The 25841-nt window shown below is 30.8% G+C and overlaps 1 protein-coding gene across 4 annotated transcripts in view; it reads right to left on the minus strand.

The window, feature by feature from the left end:
* Window positions 1-1930: 1930 nt before the first annotated feature.
* The window catches only part of LOC114128730 (leucine-rich repeat-containing protein 24-like), a 153988-nt gene continuing 130077 nt past the window's right edge, over window positions 1931-25841 (minus strand). For all 4 annotated transcript variants that reach the window (XM_050210307.1, XM_050210313.1, XM_050210316.1 and 1 more), the window contains one exon: window positions 1931-4218. In XM_050210307.1, coding sequence (XP_050066264.1) covers window positions 2118-4145 — 2028 coding nt within the window. In that variant the 5' untranslated portion in view covers window positions 4146-4218 and the 3' untranslated portion in view covers window positions 1931-2117. The remainder of the gene's footprint in view (window positions 4219-25841) is intronic.

Consider the following 25841-nt stretch of genomic DNA (forward strand, 5'->3'; position numbering starts at 1 on the left):
GAATTTAGGATATCTGTTCCCTTTTCTAATACCATCTAATAAAGTCTGACAGAGGTACGAATACCTGAAACGTATGCCCAATTGCGAATAACAACGCTGACAACGCGAATAATTAGTGTAGTAAATAAATTGAAGCCGGATGAAAATGCAGTCCCAGAGTAGTGATATATTTAAAGTTTAATATCAATTTATATTCGTATCGTACGGTTAATAAACATCGGTGCTATAATCTTCGTCTAAATTAATTAAGGTTGATGTTGATTAAGCTTCCATTTCCATATATATATAGCTAAGAATTCTGAAAGATTAGTTGCTTATTATGCCAATTGCCAGTAGATTAAAATAATGTCGGTTCTACGATATCCTTCGATCAAATTTATTTTAATGGATTTTTCTGTTTGTATCATTAGTTATATAATGGACACTGAATAGAATTGGTTTATATTTTTATTTTTGGGGGAAAAAACAAAATAAAAAAACATTACTTTTTGTTTACACTTTTGTTCTGTTAAAAATTTTGTTTTAAACGAAATAATTTGTAAACAGTTTTAAACAACATTTGTTTTTATTTATTGTTAAAATATTATTTCACCGTTAAAAAACTGTAAAGTAGAATAATATAGGCCATTTATACTTATTATGTAAAAAAAAAAAAAAAAAATGAATAAATTAAAAAAAAAATCCTGAATCGTATGAATAAATAATTAAAATAACCTTCGATAAATTGAACCAGGGTTTTTTATGTATTCACATTCACGTTTTGTTATATTTTTTTGTTACTATTTAATACGGTATTTATTCGCCTGTAAATAAACATGGTAATTCGATATTCTATTATTATTATGTAATTAAATAAGTCCATTTTCACGACGATAGTTATCCTTGCCGAATTCTATGTAATAATATTATGATTAAGTATAAAGGGATTTTATTATTTTGTTTTTTTACTGTTATTTGAAGTTATCACATGTCTATACAATGTATTCTTTCTATTTATTCATCGTATTATCGGTACTAAAGCGTGTTCAAAAAATGTTTAATGTTTTATCATGTACACAGATTATATAATAATAATTATTATAATAGGTTGATTTAAACTCGAATATTTAATGTACCACGTTAAAATTTGACACGATCACAATAGTAAATATAGGGTTTGGTACCGCGTTTACAATGTTGTCGTTGTTATTATTTATATAACGTTCCTATATAAATATACTTATATATATATATATTATTATTATTATAATATTCTATTGCTTTCGAGCCGAACCGCTTCTGACACACCAGTTTCAACCCAAGCTATTCTATGAATATAACCCGATTAATTTATAATCGTAGTCCGAAATGACATCACACGCTTACCGCTCTAAATATTCCGGTGTAGACGGGTTGTAAAATAATGTAATTAAACAATATATATTGATGAATAAATAAATAAATGCAGACTTAGAAAAAAAACACACGTTATTTATTTCGCTATATGCATAATACGTTTTCCGATTACTATATTAATACATATATTATTATATAATTATAATACAATCATTAATCGTCAACAAATTTCACACAGTTTTTATGATATTTTATTTAGGTAGGTAGTTATTATATTTTATATTAATCCATTTTATTCGTCACCGGTTCGACTTGACCGTGTTTTGGCCATATTATCTGCTGCTTCGTCAGCACAATTTAAATACAGTAGGTATACCTCTAAACCGAACGTCTATCATATAATATTGTTTCTCTCGGTCTTTTGAACTGGTTATCTGAAGAGAATATAATATTTTGGTTTTCTTTGTGGAAAACTTTCTTAATTATTATTCTCGGTTTTCTGCATATTAATAAACTTAATAATAATAATAATATTAATAACGGTGATAATAATTATAATCATATCTGTAACGCTACGTTATATAATACAATAATATATAATGCTTATAGTTGTATATTTATTGATATTGCTCGAATAAATAATAAAAAATAAAACCGTGTCGCGGAACAAAGTCGTGTCCGGTCGGGTCACCATCATTATTATGGATTTTTTCAGAACAAATAATAATACAATTGTATACAAACACGAATAAAAACAACATCCCTTTGGCGTGCATCCCTTATTACAGCGCGATGGAGTCGTCTTTGTCCGCTTCGTTTTCGTCGGCTGACCGGAACGGCAACGGCGGGCTGATAATGGGCGCGACGACGACGCCACCGCACCCGCCGCCGCCGTTGGCGTCCGGGTCGTCCACGACGATGGTCGGCGGCAGTGCGGCGACGGCGGCGGCAGGCGTGCCAATCGTCCCGGGACCCGTGGTCGTCTTTGGATATCCGCCCTGCGCGGTGGTGCGCACCACCGTGCAGGTGTCGTCGTACGCCGCGGTCAACACGGCCGCCCGCCTGCGCTGTTTCCGGATCGCGGTACCGTACCGGTTACCCGCGGCCACGGCCTCGGCGGCGGTCGCGTAATACGCGCCCAGACACTCGATGCCGCACTGCACCGGAATCTGTATGGAAACGTATCCGGTGGCCGGCGGGCATTCGGCCCAAACGATCTGCTCGAAATCGATCTCCCAACCGGCTCGTTTCACGTCGCTCACCACGTCCGGATTGCACTCGACAACCTCTTCGATCCTCGTCGGTCCCGCCGTCGCCGCCGCCGCCGCCTCCGTCGTCACCGTCACCAGAGTGGCGGCGGAAGTGGCACGCGCGGACGCCGGACTTCCGGCCGCGGACTCGCAGAGTTCCTTGTCGGCCGTCGTGCTGACGGTTCTGTAACCGTCGGCCACGGGCGCGGCGGGCCTCCGCTTGTTGGCCGACGACGAGTCGCCGCCGGTCCGGCCGCCTCCGCCGCCCGACCGTTTCATCCGCCTGCAACGGACGGCCACCAGGACGGCGATCGTGGCCGACAGTGCCACCGAGCCCGCGGCCGCGTAACCGACGTACAACAGCGGTCGGCCGTCGCCGGCCTCGCCGCCGCCCGCCGTGGCCGACGACGACTGCGACGGCGCAGAACGGTCGTCGACGGTGCCCGCGGCCAGGAGCGGCCGGACGGTGACGGTGAAGTTGACGCGGGCCCGGCCAGCCCGGTTCTCGGCCACGCACGCGTACGCACCGGCGTCGGCCACGCTCGCGTTGTACACGTACAGCTCGGCCGTCGTGTTACCGTCCACGGTGATCAGCTCGGACGCGTTGTGCCGGTAAACGGGCGCGTCGCCGTACAGCCACTGGACCGTGGCCACCGGCGTGGCGGCCACCAGGCACCGGAACGACACGTTCACGCCCTCGGCCACGTCCTGCACCGGCGGCGCGCCCGGATACGCGGCCGGCGCGCACGCCAGATCGACTTCCGGCACTTGGCTCACCGGAACGTCGGTGTATCCGGCCGGACCCGAGCACACGGGCTCCTCGGCCATCGGAACTCCGCGGTTGTCGGTCAGCCAGCGGTGCATGTCGACCATGCGACAGTCGCACTGCCAGTCGTTGCGGTGCAGGTCGATGCCGTGCAACCGGGCGGGCAGCGTGCGCGGCCCGGGCACGTGCGTCAACAGGTTGTCGTCCAGTCGGAGCCAGTCGAGGCCGTCGAGGCCGGTGAACGCGCCGGCCTCGACGGCCGTCAGCCCGCACCCGCTCAGGTCGAGCGAGGTCAGCTGGCCCAGGTGCCGGAACGCCCTGGCCGGTACCCGGCCGATCGGGTTGCCGCTCAGACTGAGCTTCATCAGCGACGGGCACTCGGCGAACGCGCCGGTCGGCACCTGCCGCAAACAGTTGCCCGACAGGTCCAGGTCCACCAGGTTGGTCAGGCCCCGGAACGCCCGGTCGTGCACGTAGTACACGTTGCACCGGGACGCGTGGATGCGCTGCAGGTTGGACAGGCCGGCCGCGGCGAACGTGTCGTGCGGCAGCCCGGCCGCCGACAGGTCGTTGTCCGATATGTCCAGCACCTGCGTGGCCGGGTCGATGCCCAGCGCCAGCGTGACGCTGGTCACCTTCTTGTCCACGCACTCGACCGTCTGCTTACCGTTCTTCCACTTGCACGCGCACCCCGCCGGACATCCGGGCGACGACGAGATGGTCATCGTCGTCATCGTCGTCGTCATCATCATCATCATCGTCATCATCACCGCCGCCGTCGTCCATAGAACCATCACCGCTGTGCGCCGACACTCATATTGCACGTGCAGTCTCCGTCGTCGTCATCGTCGCCGTCCAAATCGCGTCCTGAAACAGAGATAAAAGTACGTTTGTGAGTTATTGCGTTGTGTCGTAAGTGACGCGTATATAATTTTTTTTTGAAAATTGCATTTTGCGTTATTTTGTGGTGCGTATGATAATATTACCGCGCGTTATGTGTGTTTTTTTTTTTTAAGAAACTGACGACCGTGACGCCGAAAAGGAGATAATAATAATATGGAGCCTATATAATTTATTTTTATAATAATATATTCCCGCGATATTGTCTGTAGAGCGCGATAATCGTACGATTATAACGAACGCTGATCGTCGTATACATATCCTCATTCCTCGCGATGGCAGCCATCGATGCGGCTATAATGGGATTGCGAAGCCAGCGTTAATCTTACTAAATGTACATAGCAAATGGCTTTTGCAAAATTGATTAGGTACTACATATCTTGTAACCGACCACACGGCTGCACGCACTATCGGCAGAATTAAATCGTACATTCGAGCACGACGTTACCAAATGGCGTGTCGTAAGTCTTCCGCGCACCCACTCTTCACCTCCGACGTAAACATATTTGCTTTTTACACTTGTTATACCATCATTTTTCCTTTTGTTTTTCAAACACTCTCCGACCGACGATTCGCCAACCCCGATTGTGCATTACTAACGAGAAGGTTCACTCTTACGATAGTTATCAACATTCTGCCCAACACGTTGTCCAATATACGTATATACTCGTAATATATTTAATCGTTTCTCTGCGATCTATAGTTACAATATTATACTCGTACATGGATTTATATGGATTATATTTAATAAACGTATTGTGTTTTTTATTATATTTTTGATACGTCAGTAACTGGTTTGAAGTGTTCAAACTAGGCGTTGACGAATGATGATAATGTATGTGTTGTACATAATAATTATTTATATTGTGTAGTACATTCTGTAAACATATGTGGAATTTTCATTTTATTCGTCATCGAGTACTACCATAGTAATTGCATTACCTTGTTCTCACTCATGTGAAGACGATAGTGTAGTATATAATAGTGTTTTTTTTATAATTGTTGTTGAGACTAAATTTTTTTATTTTAAATTTTCATAACGCATCAATTTACGGATATTGTATCATTGTACATTTTTAAATTTATCTTAGGGTTTAAATACTTATTTCATAGAAAAATCAACTTTTTTCCAGGAAAACGTAAGCTTTTAATCCTGTAGTATCTTCATGATTTTATGAAAAGTTGCAAAAAAGACAATGTTATTATAATTATAATAATATATTCCATCACGATAGTGTTGTTTTTCTACACAGAAATGTATCACTATTGCCTATACAAAGTGCCGTGTTATGTATTATTTTAATAAAACTAAATCAGATAATAGAATTACGTTTGGTTTATGAGAATATGCCTATACTGGTTTTTCTTAGTTGAGAAAAATAAAACAATAAAGTATTTTAATTTTAATAAACTTTTACGATAATATAATACTGAATAAAATGTTTAATATACGAATCATAACAGAATTTGGTTTATTTTCAAATGAGTTAGTGGTAAAATTTATCCTTTTCAAATATTCCTGTAATATTATTTTTATAGAAGTAAATTAACTGTAAAGATATAATAATCTCTTTAATGGATTAATATTTAATAATTTAAAAATCTAAAAACACATGATATTTTCAGAGATTTCTTTGTATTGAACAGCGATTACATTCATAATCATCAATGTGATAAAAGCATCTAGGTTAATATGTTGTCTTAAACAGTAAGTGTTAACATTTCCTTAACCTATTTTTTATGCTCAATATTAAATTTTCAGCAGTTATCAAAAAGATAATTAATTTCATACCGGAAGCTGGTTTTGTTATTTAATATTTTATTTGTGTTTTTGTTTTTTTTTATATTATTATAATTTTGTATTACTCTAACGATTGTCGAGCTGTCATGGTCACGAAAAAAAAGCTAATCAAATAATAATAATAAAAAAAAAAACAGTAAATTATAAAATTGTATTACGTATGTAATATGTATATCTAATATTTTGATTGTTCACCCAGCACACCATTCATAATATTCTTTATTTTTATTAAAGAGCTTTTATTCAGTTATTATAATATATTTTTATTAATTAAAATTATATTATGAATGTGTTTAAGCACTCAGAATATTTTTAAATAAAACTCCTCGATGACAACATATTTTATTTGATATTATGAGTTCTTTTGGTGTTTTTTTTACACAATTTGTGAAGTTGACTTATTTTGTTGTTGAAAAGTTCTTAATAAAAACAGCAGATGAAAAAAATTATTTTACGTGATTTCCTGTATGTGAATTTTTTTCTTTAGTAGTATATTTTACCATTGAAAGTTATAACTTTGACAACTGTAAATGACTGCGTATGAATTGTTGAAAATTCTTCTGAATTCGTTGCAAAGTTTTTTCAAAGGTATAATAGCGTTTATTACTTTTTTAAAAAAAATTAAAATAATCTTAATGGTTCATATTATATTAAATTGGAGTTCAACAACTCGCAATTAGTGTAATAAATATTGTTTGTACTTATGTTTAAAATACCGAGAGCTTTTCACTTTTATGGGAATAAATGATAAATGTTGAATACCTCGATACATGGCTTGTTTAGTGTATTAATTTAATTTATATTTTGGGTTAATATTTGCAGGTTTGAAAAATATGATCACGTAAATCGAATTTGAACGTATAATGTATATATGCTGCGTTGTTTAAATCTAAATTATCTCCTGTGTGAGGTGTTAAAGTAGCTGTTCTACATTTTTTTACAACACATATCGTAACAATAATAATAATAATAATAATAATATAAAACGTTTTTACGATGGCGTGGCATTTATTATGTACGCAAGCAATTTTCTATCATAACACGTGTTTCGTTTGACGTATCAAACGTGGCGTGTAGGACGTAGGTGTAATAGGTGCATTATTGGCATAAACAATATTTGGATTGCACACATTTTGGAGTTTGATATATATTATAACTCTCTCGCGTGTGTTCTATTTAGTTGTACATAATTTAGAGAGTGGCTGTGTAAAATAATGGTCGCTGACATATTATGATCAATCGGAGTAGTCAATTTTCATAGGCAACCGAATACCGATAAAACGTACATTTATGAGTTTATTGTTAAATACGATCATGTATAATTGATAATCCTGACAATCCTGTGATATATCAAATAGTAATAATATATTATTTTAATTGATGTGAGATTAATTTAGATAATAGGTATTTAAAATCCTTTGAAGTTTTAACATTTCAGTTTTAAAATTTATAATTAAAATTGTTATTTTTAATTTATTGTAGTATATGTTAAATATTTTATACTGTTATACATAATAAAGATTATTATTATTTATAACTATGCTTAACTAGGTACAGTAGAACCTCAATTATCCGTCTCTCGATTAACCGTCTTTCTCAATTAATCACCGTCCACCACTACTCATTCGTTGCAATAATATCTTATCGCCTTACATGCTCGCTCGTTTATCTGAAAATTTCCGTCAGTATTCACTAGGTAAGTGACATATATTTATATATTTTATTGATGAGATAAAAACAGTATATTATTACGATTACGGACTTATCTTTGTGTAGAAAATCCAGTTACCTAGTCATAATTATTGAAAAAAAAAATTATTTGTACATCGTGTGTTTAAAAAAAAATGTTAGTTTTTCGTTAAACCGTCTTTTCGATTATCCGTCAAGGCTTTAGTCCCGAGATTGGCGATTAATCGAAGTTCTACTGTAAATGCCAAATAACTTATTAAAGTTCATATAATAAACTATACTGTTAATATTGTTGTTTTGAAAAAGTTATAGCACTGAAAAAATCATGTGTGCTTAATGCTTATACAATGTTATTTTTTAATATAAAATGATGTGTGACATCCCTTAATAAGGCAGAATAATGAAAAATGTAAATTATTATTTTTTTATTTTATCTAAAATGTTAAAGATAATAATATAGCGTTCTCGTATAATATAAATTCCCGCCAATCTGTAAAGTGTATGTTGAGAGGATACGTCTTTAGGTGGGAAATTTAACATAGATATTAAAGTTAGTAGTAGATTTTTAGAATATACCGGTTGTTTCGTAGAAAATTGAGAATAAAATGGTCTTCTTCTTCTTCAAAAAAAATAAAATGGTAAATACGTTTTAAACAAAACGTGTTGTGTTGCAATTTGAAAAATAATAATATCATAGGCATAACTCGAGGTGTGTCTAGGAAAGGAATATTAGGGTTTGGTGTTTACGGTAATGGTTACCATTCATTGCCGTGACGATTGAGGTGGAAACAAATTAGCGAAAGAATTTTACAGACGAAGACGGTCCAACAAAAAAAAAACAAATATATATGATATTATGCTACAATAATGAGTCCGTATATGCTCAGCTGCTTATAATATGTGCGTGCAGAAAAATTAATTTTATGATACGATATAAATTGATTTATTTAATGGGGTTATTCATATAATTGTTTATATTATTTAAATACATAAGAATGCAAACATATTTATTTTTAATGTAATTTTAATCCGAGCTTATATAGTAGATTACGCAATCAATAACAAGAAATTAGAAGTTTTTTGATAGGGACTTAGATATTATGTAATGAAACTGTTATCACAGAATCTCACTTTCAAAAGGCATACACATGGCCGCCCGTAAGGGGGGAGGCCCCCCCGCTTTTGTTGACAATGTTTGTATAGTATTTTACCTAACTTAACCTAGCATTTTATATGTATATTTATAATATACACCATGCTCCTCGGTGAAAATTTCTGCGGGCGCTCTTGGGCATATATAATATAAAAAAATATATATTATATACCTATTATAATATAATATTAAGTGATACCCATTCGGTATTAAATTGTTTTATATATTATGTATAATATATATATATATAATTTGTGTAAAAGCGTATTAAAGTTAAGTTTATTGAAAGAGATTACGAAAGATTTAATAACTATAGTATTGTTTAACAACTTTGTTTTCCACATTGTCACATTGGTCTTGAATTCAGATTAGCTGTTTGGAACTCCTAAAAAGCTAGGTATAGTACCTAAATATAGTAAATACAATAAAATTGAAAACTGCAATGATGATTTTATTTTCATGGTTGTGTAAATAACTAAATCGGGTGGTAATCCAATTTTTGGTGTTGACCGTCAATGCAATATAAATTCATCAAAACCTAGACACAATTTAATTGATATGTATGTTTTTGTAAATAAACTTTTGAACGGTTAAATTGAAGGTCAGAATTTATTGTAAAGGATATATTATTATGTCCCATAAGTGAATCATAAATTTTGTATTAATTTAAATAATTTCGATTTATTTATAAAATGTAGTTTACTAGTGTAAGTATATAGTGATAATCGATTAATTTGTATCTTACAATTTTTTTTTATCTCATACTATGTATGTCATATTATGTTATTACTTATTACACATTAACTTCTCAGCGGTCATACATTTTTAATGAATACAAAAATACATTTTACAGAGGGAATGGAAAGAAGAGTATCCGCATTCCGAGAAAGTATAATAATTCTGTTGTTGTTTACATACATAAATAATACATAATATATATATATATAATATTAAGTGATACACCCTCGTTATTAAATGGTTTTAGCTATCACGAAAAGAGCGAAAACCCGTGATGAGAGATGTCTGGGGACGAAGATTTAATCACTTTTTTTTACTCTAGTCAGCGCAAACGCACGTGTGTGAGAAGCGAGAAGATTTTTAATAGAAGCGATAAATTATATACACACACCACACACATACAGAGTGATCACCAAACATGTTCATTACTATTTTTTATTTAATAATGCAGTTATTTTTTTAAATTTATCATATATTCAAATTCAAAATGTGTACTCGTGTAGTGATAGACACTTCTGTTTTTAACTGAGTAGTTATAGTTAGTATAATTTTGAATTTAGTACATACAATTTTTACAAAAAAATTATCCATTAAAATTAGCGCACAGTAGAACAGGTGAGTTTTCATCTGAAAAATAGAAGTTTGTATCACCACCAAAGCACTCCTTAGGCAGTAAAAATATATTTAAGAATTTAAAAATAGGATCTGAGTTTAATTAAAAATTCTAAAAATTAGAATTTGAATATATTCATTAATAAAGGAAAAATGGGGTTGGGCATGTTTGATGAATCATCCTGTATAGAAATATATTGTGTACATATATGCGGAAGAGACAATCACGGGAACAAAACGTATGTGTATATATATTCATAGCGAGAAAGAGAGAGAAAGAGAAAGAGAGAGAGAGAGAGAGAGAGAGAGAGAGAAAACGAAAGAGAGAATCGCAACTCATCCACCGCCAACGATAAATCAACCGGCGATAGACGGGCAGCCTGTTTTCTGCGACAATTACTTTGGAGTTTGGACACGTGCGAAAATAACCGTTTTATACGCGGCGGCTTGTGCAGCCCGTTGTATAATGAAAACAGCCAACGCGTTAGTGTGAATCCTCGACAGGTGTGAGCGGTGTCCAAACCGTGTAGGTATGTATATATACAATATACATAGCTATTATGTTATTTAAAAACGATTTCTAGGGCCTGTTTCATAAAAAAAAAACAGTCGTAAAATTGTCAATTTTATTGACTTGTTAAGTCGACAAAATGAACTATGAAAATAAGTGACGAGTAAAGAAAAACTGGGAAAAAATTGCACATATTTTTAATTGGTCGACAGAACAATATTATAATAAGCAGTTAACTTATATTTTTCATTATGGCATAAATTAAATTAGTTAAAAGTGCTCGAGGTGAAAATGATGTACAAGTTGTTATTAATAACGTAACGTTGAAACAACGTTCAATTATATTATAAAGCAAAATGTCGTATTGTATTAACACCAGGATAGTACGAGATATTATTATTTAAATAGGTGATGGGCATAAAACGAGTAATGTAAAAAGTTATGTATTTATATGGATGATTTAAGTCTTGATGAAAATGTGGTTTAAATTTCAAAGAAAAATGTTCTTTTAAATAATAAATAACACATTTGTGGACTAATATGAATTCAATGAACGATTTAGGATATCAATTTGTCATTATTTGTATTTTGTCAAAATTTATTGTATGGAACAGAAAGGGTGTTGGAGATTTGGTACCAGCTAAGATTATAATAAGATGAGACTCGGTCAACAGACTAAAAATAATTTTATTTTATCGTGCGGTATGGATCTTCACGTGGCGCGTTTTGTAAATTACTTTGGGACCATGTGCATATGCCTATAACATGGGAGTCCCCAAGGGGGGGAAGACGGGGCATTTGCCCCTCCCTGGAATAATGTTATTTCCACAACAATTGATAAAATTCCTAATGAAAAATAAGCTTCTAAAAATAGGTCTACCTATGTATTCAGATAAAAAAAAATTTGCCCCCCCATTAAAAAATGTCTGGGGACGCCCATGGCCTATAACACACCTAATCATATTACCATATTATACATTATAGTTACCGAGAAGGACTAAAAGAAAATTATGTTTGTAAATGAAAAAATATACGTTTACATTTTGTGCGAGACTAGGTAATTTTGGTGCTTTTGTATGTGTGGAACGCACAGCATAGGTACAACTAAAGTTGATATTATGTAAGGGAAACTTAAATTATGGAACTATTATTAAAAGGTATCTTTTTTTCAGGAAGTAAAAGTTTGTTGTATAAACTGAGTATTGATTATATGAGAAATTACTGAGAATTATTTTAGTTTTAAAGAATTATTTAAATAATCCACAATATGGCTCATGTTAACGGCGGCCTTGTTGTGGTTTCTCTTCTAATGTTATGTTATGTGTCATAATATGTTTATTAATAGTAACAATTTACTATTGTACACATAATATTATGTTATAAAGATTTTCATGAAAATTTAAAAATTTGATTTTAATAATAAAAAACATCTGTTTCTTCTTTTTAGAAAAACATAAGATCATTAATATGTCTTATGGCATGTCATAAAACATATTACGGATATTATGTTCTGATTTTGAGGTTTATTTATTTATATCAACAAGTATCTGTAAGTAATGGCTTATAATAAGACATAGGAAGTTCAAATGTGTATTTGGTAACATGCCATTGTGTTAGTTTTCGTCCTGCGAAATAATAAGTTGCTAGGAAAACTACCGTTGCTATGATAATTTTTTTTTTTTTGGCTTTCAAACATAAGAGATATTAATGTCAATAAAAAAAATTATTCTTTATTATTCTGACAATTTCCATTTTTCATTTCATTTAATAATTTATAAAACTTTATATTAGTTATGTTTATTGTACGTAAGATTATGCATTCATTTATTATTGTCGTGTTTGTATTTTATGAGCGTGATTTCCTGCAACTTTTTTACTATAGACAAATTTAATACGTCATTATTTAATCGAGTTGTGTTTACTATATCTAATTTTATTAGGAAAAATTATTATAGCTTCAAAAACAGATGTAATACATACAACATATTTAAAAATTTTAATAACTAAAAAAATATTACAGTTTAAAATAAATTGTTTACATTTGTTTTTTTGTTATCACAAAGTTTCAGTTAGGTATTGTATGTTTCATAGAAAATATATATCATACATATCCATACATTTTTTTTGTATTGAAATATTGATTAAGGTTTAATAACCATTAAGTATGTTACAATCTATTATTTGTATCAAGGATTTATTTAAAAATTTAAATCGAACATACATTTGTTTCAATGTTGTAATATTGCCAATAACCAATGACTCACCTACTTGAAATAAACTTAATATAATAATATAGAGCTACTAAACACATTGTATTTTTTTTCTTCACACAGAATATGACTTCTGATTTTGATTATTTATTATTATATGAATCGTGTTAGTTTAATCATTAACATTTGATTAATATAATATTATTATTATAGATATTCATAGAATAGATTATACTTAAAATATAACGGTAAATAAATTATTTTATTAGTTTTTAACATTTTGGAATTGGCCAGCTTACGTTGCTAAAATTATATTAGGCTATTAGTACTTTCCTAGAAGTTGATAAGTTTACCGTAAAACGAATTTCGATGAATTTAAACGTGAAATCGAATTTTATTAGTGATGCGCTCTACAAATATATATTACAAGGATAGGAGAGAAAAAGGTATGGGTTGTTGATGAATTTACATATTTAAAATATATTTTACAACGTATTACTATATATTTCTTTATATAAAAAGTTATATAATATAGGTATATACATATATAATGTATATACATGCACATTGGATGGAAATATGGATGTATGACACTGTAAAAGAATATATAAGAAAAAACAGAACATAATATTATTAAAACTGTCGAAATGCGATACTGTAGCCAATCGTATGACAGGAAAAATTCGACACGGTGTACATCTTTTGTAAGCCAGTGAAAAATAGCCAGGTGTGAAATATGGCTTGACTTTTCGTAGGAGAGTAAAAAATGAACTTTATTTTTTCCCGTCCCATAGCCAAAAATTGGCAATCAATGTACCACAGGATATGTTGCCGGCGAGAGGGTAGAGACTGACCGTATACCCCCCTCATCCACCTAAGTCCCAAAGTAGCACGCACAACTTCTGTTTTTTTTTACTTTTGTTATTTCAATCATATCGATCAAATCAGCAAACACTACACCAATATTACGGTGTTTTCATCTACTCTATCTAGCTCTATTTATATATCGCACTGTTTCGAATTACTATAACTATAATATAGGTAGGTACAGGGAGATTCACCAACCGCATGCACTTTCTTCAATAATGAGATTACTCAAAATTTGATTTTTAGAATTTTTAAATATTCTTAGTTTATATTTTTAAATTCTAAGGATCATTTATCTAAACACTTCGAAGTATTAAAATATAAATTTGAACGAGTTGTTTTTTTAGTCAGTACATAGGTATAATAATATATTTTTTTATATTTTTGTAAAAAAATTTTAAGGAATTTTATCATTAGTATAAAAATGTTAATAACTGAAAAACTATTCATTTGAATTTTGAATTAAGTTCATGATTGGTTCATTCAATTAATCAATTTTTATGCAACCCGTTTTACATATGCCTAATATATATTCACATATATAAATTAATTATGATATAATTAATTAGGTACATTGTTTTTTCCATCGAAAGTAGCTATACTAATTAACATGCTTGTGAATGGGTATACATCTTGATTTCGTTCTACTTTTTAAAAATGTTATAAAACACTGTTACCACATTTTAAACTGCGAAAATGCATTTTAATTAAATAAATTATTCTAGAATCTAGAATATTAGAATCATCTCGTTTGAATTGTTTTATGTTATATATCTATCAGTAAATTGAACAAATAAGTAATTTTTATTTTTTACATAAGAATACTCGTATTAAATAAATGTATAATACATTTGATACACATAACATAACTTGATATAGATACATTGAATACAAAACAAAATATAAGTATCATTAACATACAAATGATAAATTTCTTAGTTAGTGGTTTAAAATATTGAACAGATTATCAAACAGGGTATACGCACCTAAGTATTGGTCATAGGATATTTGGACTAGAACCAGTCGAGTTTACCACATCGCTGTACCAGCTTCTTATATTCAACAACAGCAGTGCAGTTTTTTTTAATGTTATACATTCTCAGACTCTCAGTGCCGACGGGAGCTACCTATTCGGTTCACGATGAATGAGTCGCGATTATTCTGCTGAATTTATCTCGATCATCAAAGGTCCGTCATCGTCCTTTATTTCCTATATTTCGATGAATCAGCTGCTGATATGTTAAAATTGAATATTAACCTGATTCTACTTTGTAACGGTCACTTCTGGTCCATCCGGAACTTAGCAGTTGATTTTTAATTATTTGAACTTATAGTTATAACTCATAACTTACAATGTATATTTAATATTTAATTATATGTCAGAGGTTCTCAACATTTTTTGACTTACGGCACCTTAGGTATTTTTTTTAAAATTCGGAGGCACTCTATCGTAATATAATATCATGCGTTTATATTTATATTTCATAACTTCAGTTTTCTTTAGATGGGTATAATTAAACGTATTATACACATGTGCTGTTATTTTTTATAAACAAGTTAATTAATTAATTATAATTCTATGTAACAAAAACTGTAAGTGATTATGTAATGTTTGATGTTAATTTTTGAAGCAGGATAGTCTACGAATAGCGTAAGCAATTGATAGCAATTTTATTAACTAAAATAAGGTCTGAACAAAAAAAGTGATTATAAAATGTTAGAATTGCATAAGTAGACCTATTTCTAATTGCACAACCATTATATTTTATATATTACATAATATTATGTATAATTTTAAAATAGAAATACTGTAGTAATTACTAATTCTTATTGTTATTTATTAAGCGAAGTGTGCATTGTTTGTCGTGATGTTTAAGATTAATTACATTCATACATGTTTGGTTAAACAAACCGTATATAATATAGTGATTCACTCCAAAAATGTATATGATTTATGATATAACAGCATATTGTATTATTATTATCATTATCATTCATCGATCTATAGTAGGTATATCTATAATATATTAATCCTGACTCATATAAAATAACAGGATTTCACTGATCTCAGTATAAAACAAATACTTTTTAACCCGCTTAGTAATAATATATTATACATTTTATTTACACATATATTAAATTGTTGACTTTTTTCGGATTTGTAGAACGTTAAGTATATTCTTTGTAATCTTCCTGACAAACCTATATTAAAACGAATTGTAAATTTATCGACTAAAGACATATTTATTTAATTAGATTAAAAAAAGTTAAAAACGTAATAATATGAATTTCGTTTAGAGATTTGATATCAATCATAAAAATAATATATAATATAATAATATAATTTAAATTTTAGTTAAAACGTTATTAATTTTTAATAATTATAAATAAATAAATAATAACAATATATTTTTTTTACTTATTGTAATATTAGACATAATATTACGTGTATACATTTATTTGATTAAAATGTTTAATATAAAAATTAATTTAGTAATTATATTTACAGTAGTAACAGAACTAATAGATATTTTTGATTTTTAGTAGAGTGTTGAAAAAAATATATATTATTAAATTAAAAAGTAACGGAAAAAAAGAAAAAAGTGTGTAAAACAAAAAATATCCTTTTTCTGCAATTGGATCGCTACATTTTCTTATGGTCGAATTGCATTTTTTTCCTTTACTTATATAATTTAATACGATTTAATCACTTAATCGAACATCGTTAGAAATCCTTTTTAAGTCTTGATTTTATTAAGTTTACTTTCTATGCTTTTTTTCAACTTGAAAATTAAATTTTAATCTCTCCTAATCATCGAAGGGTTAGGTCAACATTTACAACACCCAATAAAAAAGATTAAAAAAAAAATAGACTGTTTTAAGAAATGTATTATTAGACGATCGTTCTAGTATAAGATTGATTATCATTAAACGGAATTCACTTCTTATAGATTCTAACGGAGCACCGAAACTGTGTTTTCTCTTTTATATATTATGTATTACATATTAGGTACTGTTTAAAATTTAAATCCGATGCAGTTTTAACAGGTATGTTTTAATGAATGTAACCTGCAGTTGCATTCATTATTATTATTTTTTTGATATGTCCTTACATTTACTTATATATTATCATGGAAATGTATATAGATAGTATAAGTCGCTACTCGGTATCCGGATGTGTGTATTAGTATCCGGGATGACACGTTTAAAGGATTTTGCGGTCTGAACTTACGGCACGCAAAAAGGAGGTGGGTGGATGAGGAGAATTTCGTCAACGTGGAAATCAACGAGGAAAGGTGGCGTACGGGAGAGACGAGTGTGGAGGTATACAACACGTAGGGCGATCACCGAAACGAGCATATATATGTGTATAGGTATGTATATATTGAAGGGACAAGCAATTTTGGAAGATATATTATGACGGGATATGTCAAAACTGAAAGTCGTGTGAGCCCTCGCCCAGACCCGCCTTCGCAGGTCTTCGGGTGTGTACCTCGTCCAGTGCCAAACGTGATGGGCCTTGCGCGGGGAAGGGGGCTGCGTGCAGATCAGCGGTCCGTAAATAATGTTTGCACTGTACGACTCTCGATGATGGATTCCGGTGGCTTTTGTAATTGCAAAATCAATAGCTTGTCCTCCCCGCCCGTCTGAACGACTACGAAAACGATGATACGGTGACCAATCTGCCGGCAATGCGATCGTACACGATTCGTGGCTAGACGTGTTTAACCAGGTAACATCATGGCGTGGTAACTGCCGGTCGTAATGTATCAACTTTCCGGCGTGAACGTGTGCCGGCGACCCGATAATCTGTGATTGAAACTCAAACATTTTCGCGAGAAACCTTGGAAGCTGGCCATACGTTTTTGGGGGTGTTAAAGATTTTCTGATTAACCTCTCCTTTTCACCACACCAATCAACAACCCGTTTAATTCCGACAGTGGTGGCAGAATGGGTATTCTCATAAACCAATATTGGCCATTTTTGTCTAGTAATTCAATAGAAAAAAAACAAACGTTTTTCGTATATTTTAACATAGTTTTAATTTAATGTCATAAACATTTAAATAAAAAGTACTTCTTATGTAGTTTGTGAGACTCATTTAAACTACGTCGTCGTTAGTCAGTTGTATTGAATAAATTATTTTAGTTCATCTTTATTAATTAGTTTTTCTCTTTTAATGATGTAAAGTTTTATCACTATTGTGGTCCTTGTCATTTAAATTTTTTTCTTAAATTTTACACTTAGAAATATTTATTTGCATTGTTAAAAAGTTTGAAAAAACTCAACATGATTAACAGAAAACGTTTTTATAAGCATTCTACACATCACTGTTTTACAAATGGGGCTTGACTTTTGTATAATATAATTTTCTCTAGATTCTATTAAATATTTTCATAATTTCTGTTGAACCGATAGAAGTCGCGCTTTTATTTAACCAATCTGGTTATCACATTATTCGTAGTACACAGAGATAAGGAACGTAAAAACAATATGTTTGTATTAAGATTTAGATACATAAACATTTTCTGAAAAAATCGTCTGATCAACAATTCACGGGAAAATCAAGCGATTCTCGTTTTAAAATAAAAAGTCTGTATCGCCATTTTAGAACACCCCTTAAATAAATAAATGATAAAAAAACCAGATTTTGAAAAAAATCTTAATCAAAAAAAAAAAATAAGGGTGATAATGCATATGGAATCACTCTATAATATTAAGATGATGAATGTTGAATGTTATTTAAACAATACTCGGCAGTATTTTCGTTCGTATGACATTTTTTTCTTTTTAAACGGCATTTTCGACATATATGGTAAAATCTGTGTGTACGGTAATATTATATTATTTCCTATGGCGCGTGCCTCAACGCCCCCGTTCCTTAACGGGAATTCCAAAAATGTGTTGTATGTTGTTAGCGGTTTACCTACAGCAAGGGGACGGGGGTGATTGTGGTGATACGGTGGTGGTGAGGTGGAGTACTTGTACCGGCGTGTACTCACATGTAAACATTATACGCACCTATTACATATTATTAAATATTATACATTATATGTACACATACGTTACATACTGTATAATATAATATAATATAATAAAATGTAGTTCATATTATAATATATAAATAAATTTATGGTAATTAACAATTTTTAGCATTTCGACGGTCATATTAAGACTAAATAAAGAACGATCGTAATTTATTATATTAAATATTTCGTATAATAATCTAATTATATTTGTATAATAGTAATACGACTCGCAATAACACAGTCTAATCGTTTTATAATAATATACGTTTAACATCCCAAAAGTAACGTGAGACGATCTACACTCGATAAAAAAATTGAATAGAATAATATTTATTTAATATGCTATTAAAGGTAGTAAATGATACGCATAAAAAACATGTGAATTATACATATTAGATTTATATGGGACACACTATCGTTCAGTACAAGTACGGGACTTCTTCGAACTTTGATACCTCGAAATAAAACTCCGAGAGTTATTCACGATGACGATTTTCTTTTAATCTCATCTTAAAAAATATAGGTGTAGTATTGATGACTTGAATAATTTGTATTTGTATCATATTAAGTATAAATAAAATAAAGTTTTCAGGTTTGAAAAGTTGACAATATATTTTCCAATGTTAAAATAAACTGTCGTAACGTAAGTCATTCATATTAACAACCATTAAAAAAAAAAAAAAAAAAAATAATAATAATAATAACTAAAACACTAATTGTACTTTAATATTTCAAATTATAAAGCAAGGACAATAGTTTAATATACAAAGGTAATGTGGAAATGTACAATAGTACAAAAAATAATTTTTTCGAAGAATTAAATAATACATTTTACTTTAAAATTTGAACATTGAATCATAAGAATTGTTTTTAATTTTCGAAATTCAACAGAACGTTAAAAGTTCTTATTTTACATTTATATTTTTTATCACAAAATTTAAAGCTGAACATTATGTATATATTAATAGCATGTTTGATCAAAACACATTTTTTGTTGATGTGTAAACATTTTTCTCGTACCCACTCAAAAATAATTGTATTTATATTGCAGAAAATTAATTAGTTATTATTTATGTGTATACATTTTAGTTAGTTAAAATAGTCTTTGTGAATTGTTATTTTGCCATGGCAATGTAACAATTTAGTTTAATCAATTTGTGATTTCGTTAATATTATATCATTTTCTATAAATTCAATATAAAATATCTGTATATATTATGCGTGTATATAGTGTCGTTACTACGAAACGATGATGGTTTTTTGCACACTTTAAAAGTGTCTTTAATTTTTCTTTTATTCATCATGATAAACTGAATTGAATTAATTGGCAGAAAAATATAATGAACAGTTTTTTTTTTTATTACTGAACATACAGCTTAAGTTATTGATATCGCTAAGGTTTCATCCAGCTACTGAAATTAATTAAATTTTAAAAATATTCGTTAACTATTATGTCATGTTGTTTAAATATCTTATTAATAAAAATACAAAATTTAATGTTATAGCATAACTAATACATTGATATGAGAATACTAAACAATAATTTTAAATAAATTTTGTTTTTTCATTTAGTCATTTTTTAACTGATATTTCATGAAAATATCAATAAAGATATAAATTCAGACAGAAATAATTGTTGTAGAGATGCTCATTAAAATACTTGAGACATTTTTTTCGATGAGAATTATTAATTGCTTATTTAGTAAAACGGTACAGTTACTGATATATTATCTTAAGTATATAGTGCTTAAGTAAAATGTTTAACAAATTTTGATAGTATAATATTATGCACTAACGATGCTTTAATTATTTATAAAATGTATTAAAATTTGTAACCCTTAAATTATCCTGAAATGTATTTTATATCACTAAAAATTAATATAGATACATGAAATTTGGGCTTAAGAAGTAGAAAAATATGAAAAATTGATATAATAATAACGTGTTTTATAATAAGAATATTTTGAAAACTAGGTAAGTATACATAATTCACATTTAATAAGCAATTAAACAAAAAAAAGAAGAGCATAAAACAATATTTTCTTTTTATAAAACTAACTGTTGTAACATTGGCTGTTTTTTTTTTGTAGGTGTTTTATTAAAATATTATTGAACAGTGAAAATGTAACTATTAAAAAAAAACCAGTTAAATTGCTTCTTAGGTGTAGTAGATTACTTTTCATTGAAATGGTTTCTATAACCGACGCGTTAAATTTGAATTCAATGTTAAATAATTGTGCACAAAACAATATATAATACAATATAAATGAAGCATAGCATTTAAAAATTTATTTTATGTTTTCTATTTGTGTATTACATAATAATAATAGCCACTAGGTATGTAATAGCATATATTTTTGACAAAAACATCAAATTTTTATGAATCAAATGGATTTTTACAGTGAAGAGCTTAACTGATTTCATCCATTATTATTGATTATATAAAAGTTATAAAGATGGTTAACAAACAATAAATGTAAAAAATATTAGTTCAATATTATTTTGTTTTGATTAAATTACGAGTAATCTAATAAATTCTTGCATATTATCTCTATCGTTAAAGTAATCGGTGTCGAGTTGTGCTCTTACATTGATGCAATTGAATATTAAGAATCTTACGAAAGAATACCTCAACACAAAAATATTTAGCTCAAGGTAAAAATATTTATTAATACAATATTAGCGTATAAATTGCAAATCAATAAATCTGAAGCTATAAAATAATAACTAATAATTATTTAATGTGTATAATGCATGTATTCAATTGTTTATATAGTATAATAATATGTACATTGTTGTTTTCATAAATAAGACGTGATCCTTAAAAGTTATTATTAATACCGACGTACTGTAGAATGTTGTTCTTAAGTTTGCGATAAAAATATCTTAATATTAAATTAAATATTTTGATCATTTCTTTGTGTATAGTAAATTATAAGATAAATATGTAACATAGTTTAATGTTTAATAACAATTTTTTTCAACTTAAAAATTATTATATTTATATTTAATAGACAATGTTGTTAAAATTTGAAAACGCTACTTAACTAAAACATACAACGGATCTTGTCTTATATTAGATATTATTTTATCTAAAATAAATTAAAATTTAGAAAATTTTAAGTGTGAAAATGTGACGACACACAGGGGAAAAGCACACATTATTATATAACTATTACATTTATTTTCCATTGGTAGATTTAAGTAAAAAGGTCTAATCTGCAAACATTAAAAAGAATCCAATAAGTAATAACATAATTACTGAGATTTGGGCAACATTTTTATTTTTCAATAAATATTTTTAATTAATTAACAATAAGTAATTAACTCCGAATTAATTAGGTATCTGTTTATAAAATTCACTATACAAGTCGTAACAATATATTTTTATTTCAAGCAAAATATTGGTATTGAAAGAGGACTTTTAAAAAATAATATGTAACGAAAACGAATGTATAAAATGTTTAAATATTCCTTGATTGCAAAGCTTCTTAATGCTATGAATTTTTTATTTGAATTATTTGTCATTTATAATATTGTAGAAGATATAATATTAATAGTTAATAAATTCATACAGATTGTTAAAATGTAGCTATACGTATTTAAAATGTAGTTATTAGTTGTTAGCAAAGCCGAAATATAAAAAAAGACTTATAATTACTTCAGTTATTAGATCATTCCGTTTTTGATGTAGATAATTATTATAAAAAATTTTTTTTAGAAATATTAAAATATTGTGAAATAAATCATTAAAAATAAAATACCTATTAAATAAACTTACGGTAAACGAATCATCACAATTAAGATTTTAAACAATCATTAAAGTTGATAATTAAGTAGTATTTTAATTTTAGCTTGTGGTTTTATTTTAATAATGACAAATTTTAAAATCATGTCGTATCTCTTTTTTTATTACCAATAATCATATTCACTTAATTTGGAACATAAAAAGTACAAGTAAAGTATTATAGTAGAGATATTCTTATTATTGGTAGAAGCTAAAAATCTGGTTTATATTAATTGCGGACAATTAACTTTAATCGAACTCAATATAATCGATTTATACTGTTATATTTAGTATAAATTATAATTAGTTTAAAAAGTTGAATTCAAAATTTGTTTTACCTTGCTTTGGGAACTAGTTGAAATATATATATATATATTTATTTTTATTATTTTTACGTATTGTAATTTTAAACATAAACCTTAAAAATTTTAATAGTAATGCTCATGCAAAATGGCATAGTGCTACTGAGTTACCTACTTTCATGCAGCGGAAAATTAAATTTCTATGTATCGACTGAAGTAATTGGCCCTGAACAAGTTATAACGTGTTTAAATGATTGATGTCCAATATGATGAAGCGGTGTGTATATAACGATAGACGATGTTGAAAACCAGCAGTGATTAAAGTGTTATACACATACGCTCGTAGCACGTACATTTATTCAATTCCCTTAACAGGAAACCATGATTATAAATGTTTGTTATAACTTTTCTCTTTCAGTGAACAGATTGAAAATTGCGAGACACTATAATATTACATTTTAGTTTCTCGTATATTAATACATAATGTGTTCAAGCTCTTAGAAAAATGAGATTTCCTAAAATAAATTTGTCGTGACATAACATCATAATAATTTTGGTCGATTCTTATAAATTATGATTATATAAGTATTATAATTTAATTTAACTAGAAATTTTTTATTTAGTTGATTTTTATTAAAATCGATATTGGTTAGTATTATATTGGAGTGAAGCGCTCTTTGGATCTGAAACTTGGACAGTAAACTCAATGGAAAAAAAAGGCTAGAAGCCTTTGAAATGTGATGCTCCAGGAAAATACTTAAAATACCATGGACCGAGAGAGTAACGAACAATGAAGTACTAGATAAAATAAAGGAACAACGAAAAATATGGAAAAGTATTCAATCCAGAAGAGGTAAGATGATAGGACACATACTAAAGCATGAAAGTTTACTAAAGAAAATAATTGAAGGAGATGTTGAAGGACACATTGCAAGAGGAAGACCAAGGGCAGAATACATGACACAGATAATGCAGGATACGAATAAAGGGAATTACAAAGACCTGAAAGAATTGTCTTACGATAGAGAAGCATGGAGAGCTGCAACAAACAAATCTACGGATTTATAACTAAAAAAAAAATTGGTTAGTATAGCATAACTAGCATATTCGTAGTTAAATGAAATAAAATAATATTAATGTTTCAAATTTTTATTTTATACTATATAAATATATATTAAATAATTTTAATGTATAACATATCATGATTTTCTGTGCATGATTGTTTTATTTATACAATTGACTATTGAATTATGGAGCTTATTTACGTAATTTTTGAAATTAACGACGTGTGTAGGTAAATGTAGGATTTTATAATTTTAAACGTTTTTAATAATAATCCATTATTAGTAACGGAATAAAACCCTTATTTCCCGGCCTTTTAAAACTCAATTTATAGTTATCATTAACATTTTCAAATTATGATTAAGATATTTAAAAAGCTTAATTTTGTCTTATATTCGTGTACTGTATAGTGTATATTTATTATGTTACGTTATAAAAGGATAAATAATATACTTGTATTTTAATTGAAATAACTTATACTAAATTCTAAAATTAAATCAATAAAAAGTTTAAAACAATATACGAATACATTTTAAATGTATCTATTCAAGTATTTAAAAGAAAGGTGATATTAATTTCATATTTAATTTTTGTTGTTACAATAACACATAATATTATATTATATTGGATATTTTTTCATTTTGAAATAATGATTAAAAATATTATTGGCTGTTATTATGACGTGTGCTTTTTTAGAAAACATTTTTTTTTCATTTTTGAAATGGTCAAAATACGCTTAAGCAGTCTTATAAATAGCTTTTAGTTGGAATTATATTAAATATAAATTGAAAAAATATTGAATATTGTAGTTTTCGTTTATTTCGCGTCATTTTGGTAGGCTTTATCATAAAGCAGATTTATTTATTTTTAGCTTAACGTGCACTCGGTCGTTCAATTTTCAAGCACAAATTATAAATTCTGAATTCGGTCGGAAACGAATGATAAATCCTTGATGCCTTGCCGCCTCGGCAAAGTAAACACGGCGAGAGGTCTGCCGTTTCTTATACGCGTTATTATACAAGCTATCTTTAAATAAGAAAAAACAACAAGAAATAAATAATAAATCATCGTCGGCCCGGAAAGTATTTTATTATGTCGTCTAGAAGAAGGTATTGTGCATAATATAATAATATATAATAAACTATTGTGTTGTACGAAAATCGACACGAACACAATCTGTGTCATCGCGACGGGTAGTTTAATACGAAATAGATTTTATAAAATCGTACGCTGAGGTTATAGGTATTATGTAATATATTATTATACGAACAATGATAGGTGCCTATAATGGTATCAGGACGATTCACGATATGTATATTGTTACGTGTAGATGAAAAGTATTGTGGTATTATGGACACGTGCATCACATTCGCGGCTCGCCGTTCGCAGTAGTCGGAGGACAGTCGTGACTTTGCCGTTTCGGGTTTGTCGGTGGATGTTGGGGAGGGGGGTGGGGTAAGGAGAGGACGCGGGTGTTGGGAAAGCGTCACGAAATGAACGCGATGACGAACGATCTCGGGCGGAAAATGGGGATAAAAAACTTTTCTGGACAAGCTCGCCGTTGGACTTGTGGAGGGGAAGTGCGGCATCCGGAAGCTGCAGGTATTACGGCAGAAGTAGCAGGAGCAGCAGCAGCAGCGAGCAGGTGGCGTCCACGATTCTAATAGCGTTTCGAGAATCCTGCGAACAGACTCTGTACCCATTTATAAAACAGTCGGTACCTACCTGTGAAAATGTGAAACGACATTCGGACGTTGTTTGCAATGATTGCTGTTATGTATAATGCTCAGACCGTATTATATTATATCATAATAAATCGTTTAAGCGG

The sequence above is a fragment of the Aphis gossypii genome, chromosome 1 (assembly GCF_020184175.1).
Source record: "Aphis gossypii isolate Hap1 chromosome 1, ASM2018417v2, whole genome shotgun sequence".
NCBI classification, from domain to species: Eukaryota; Metazoa; Arthropoda; class Insecta; order Hemiptera; family Aphididae; genus Aphis; species Aphis gossypii.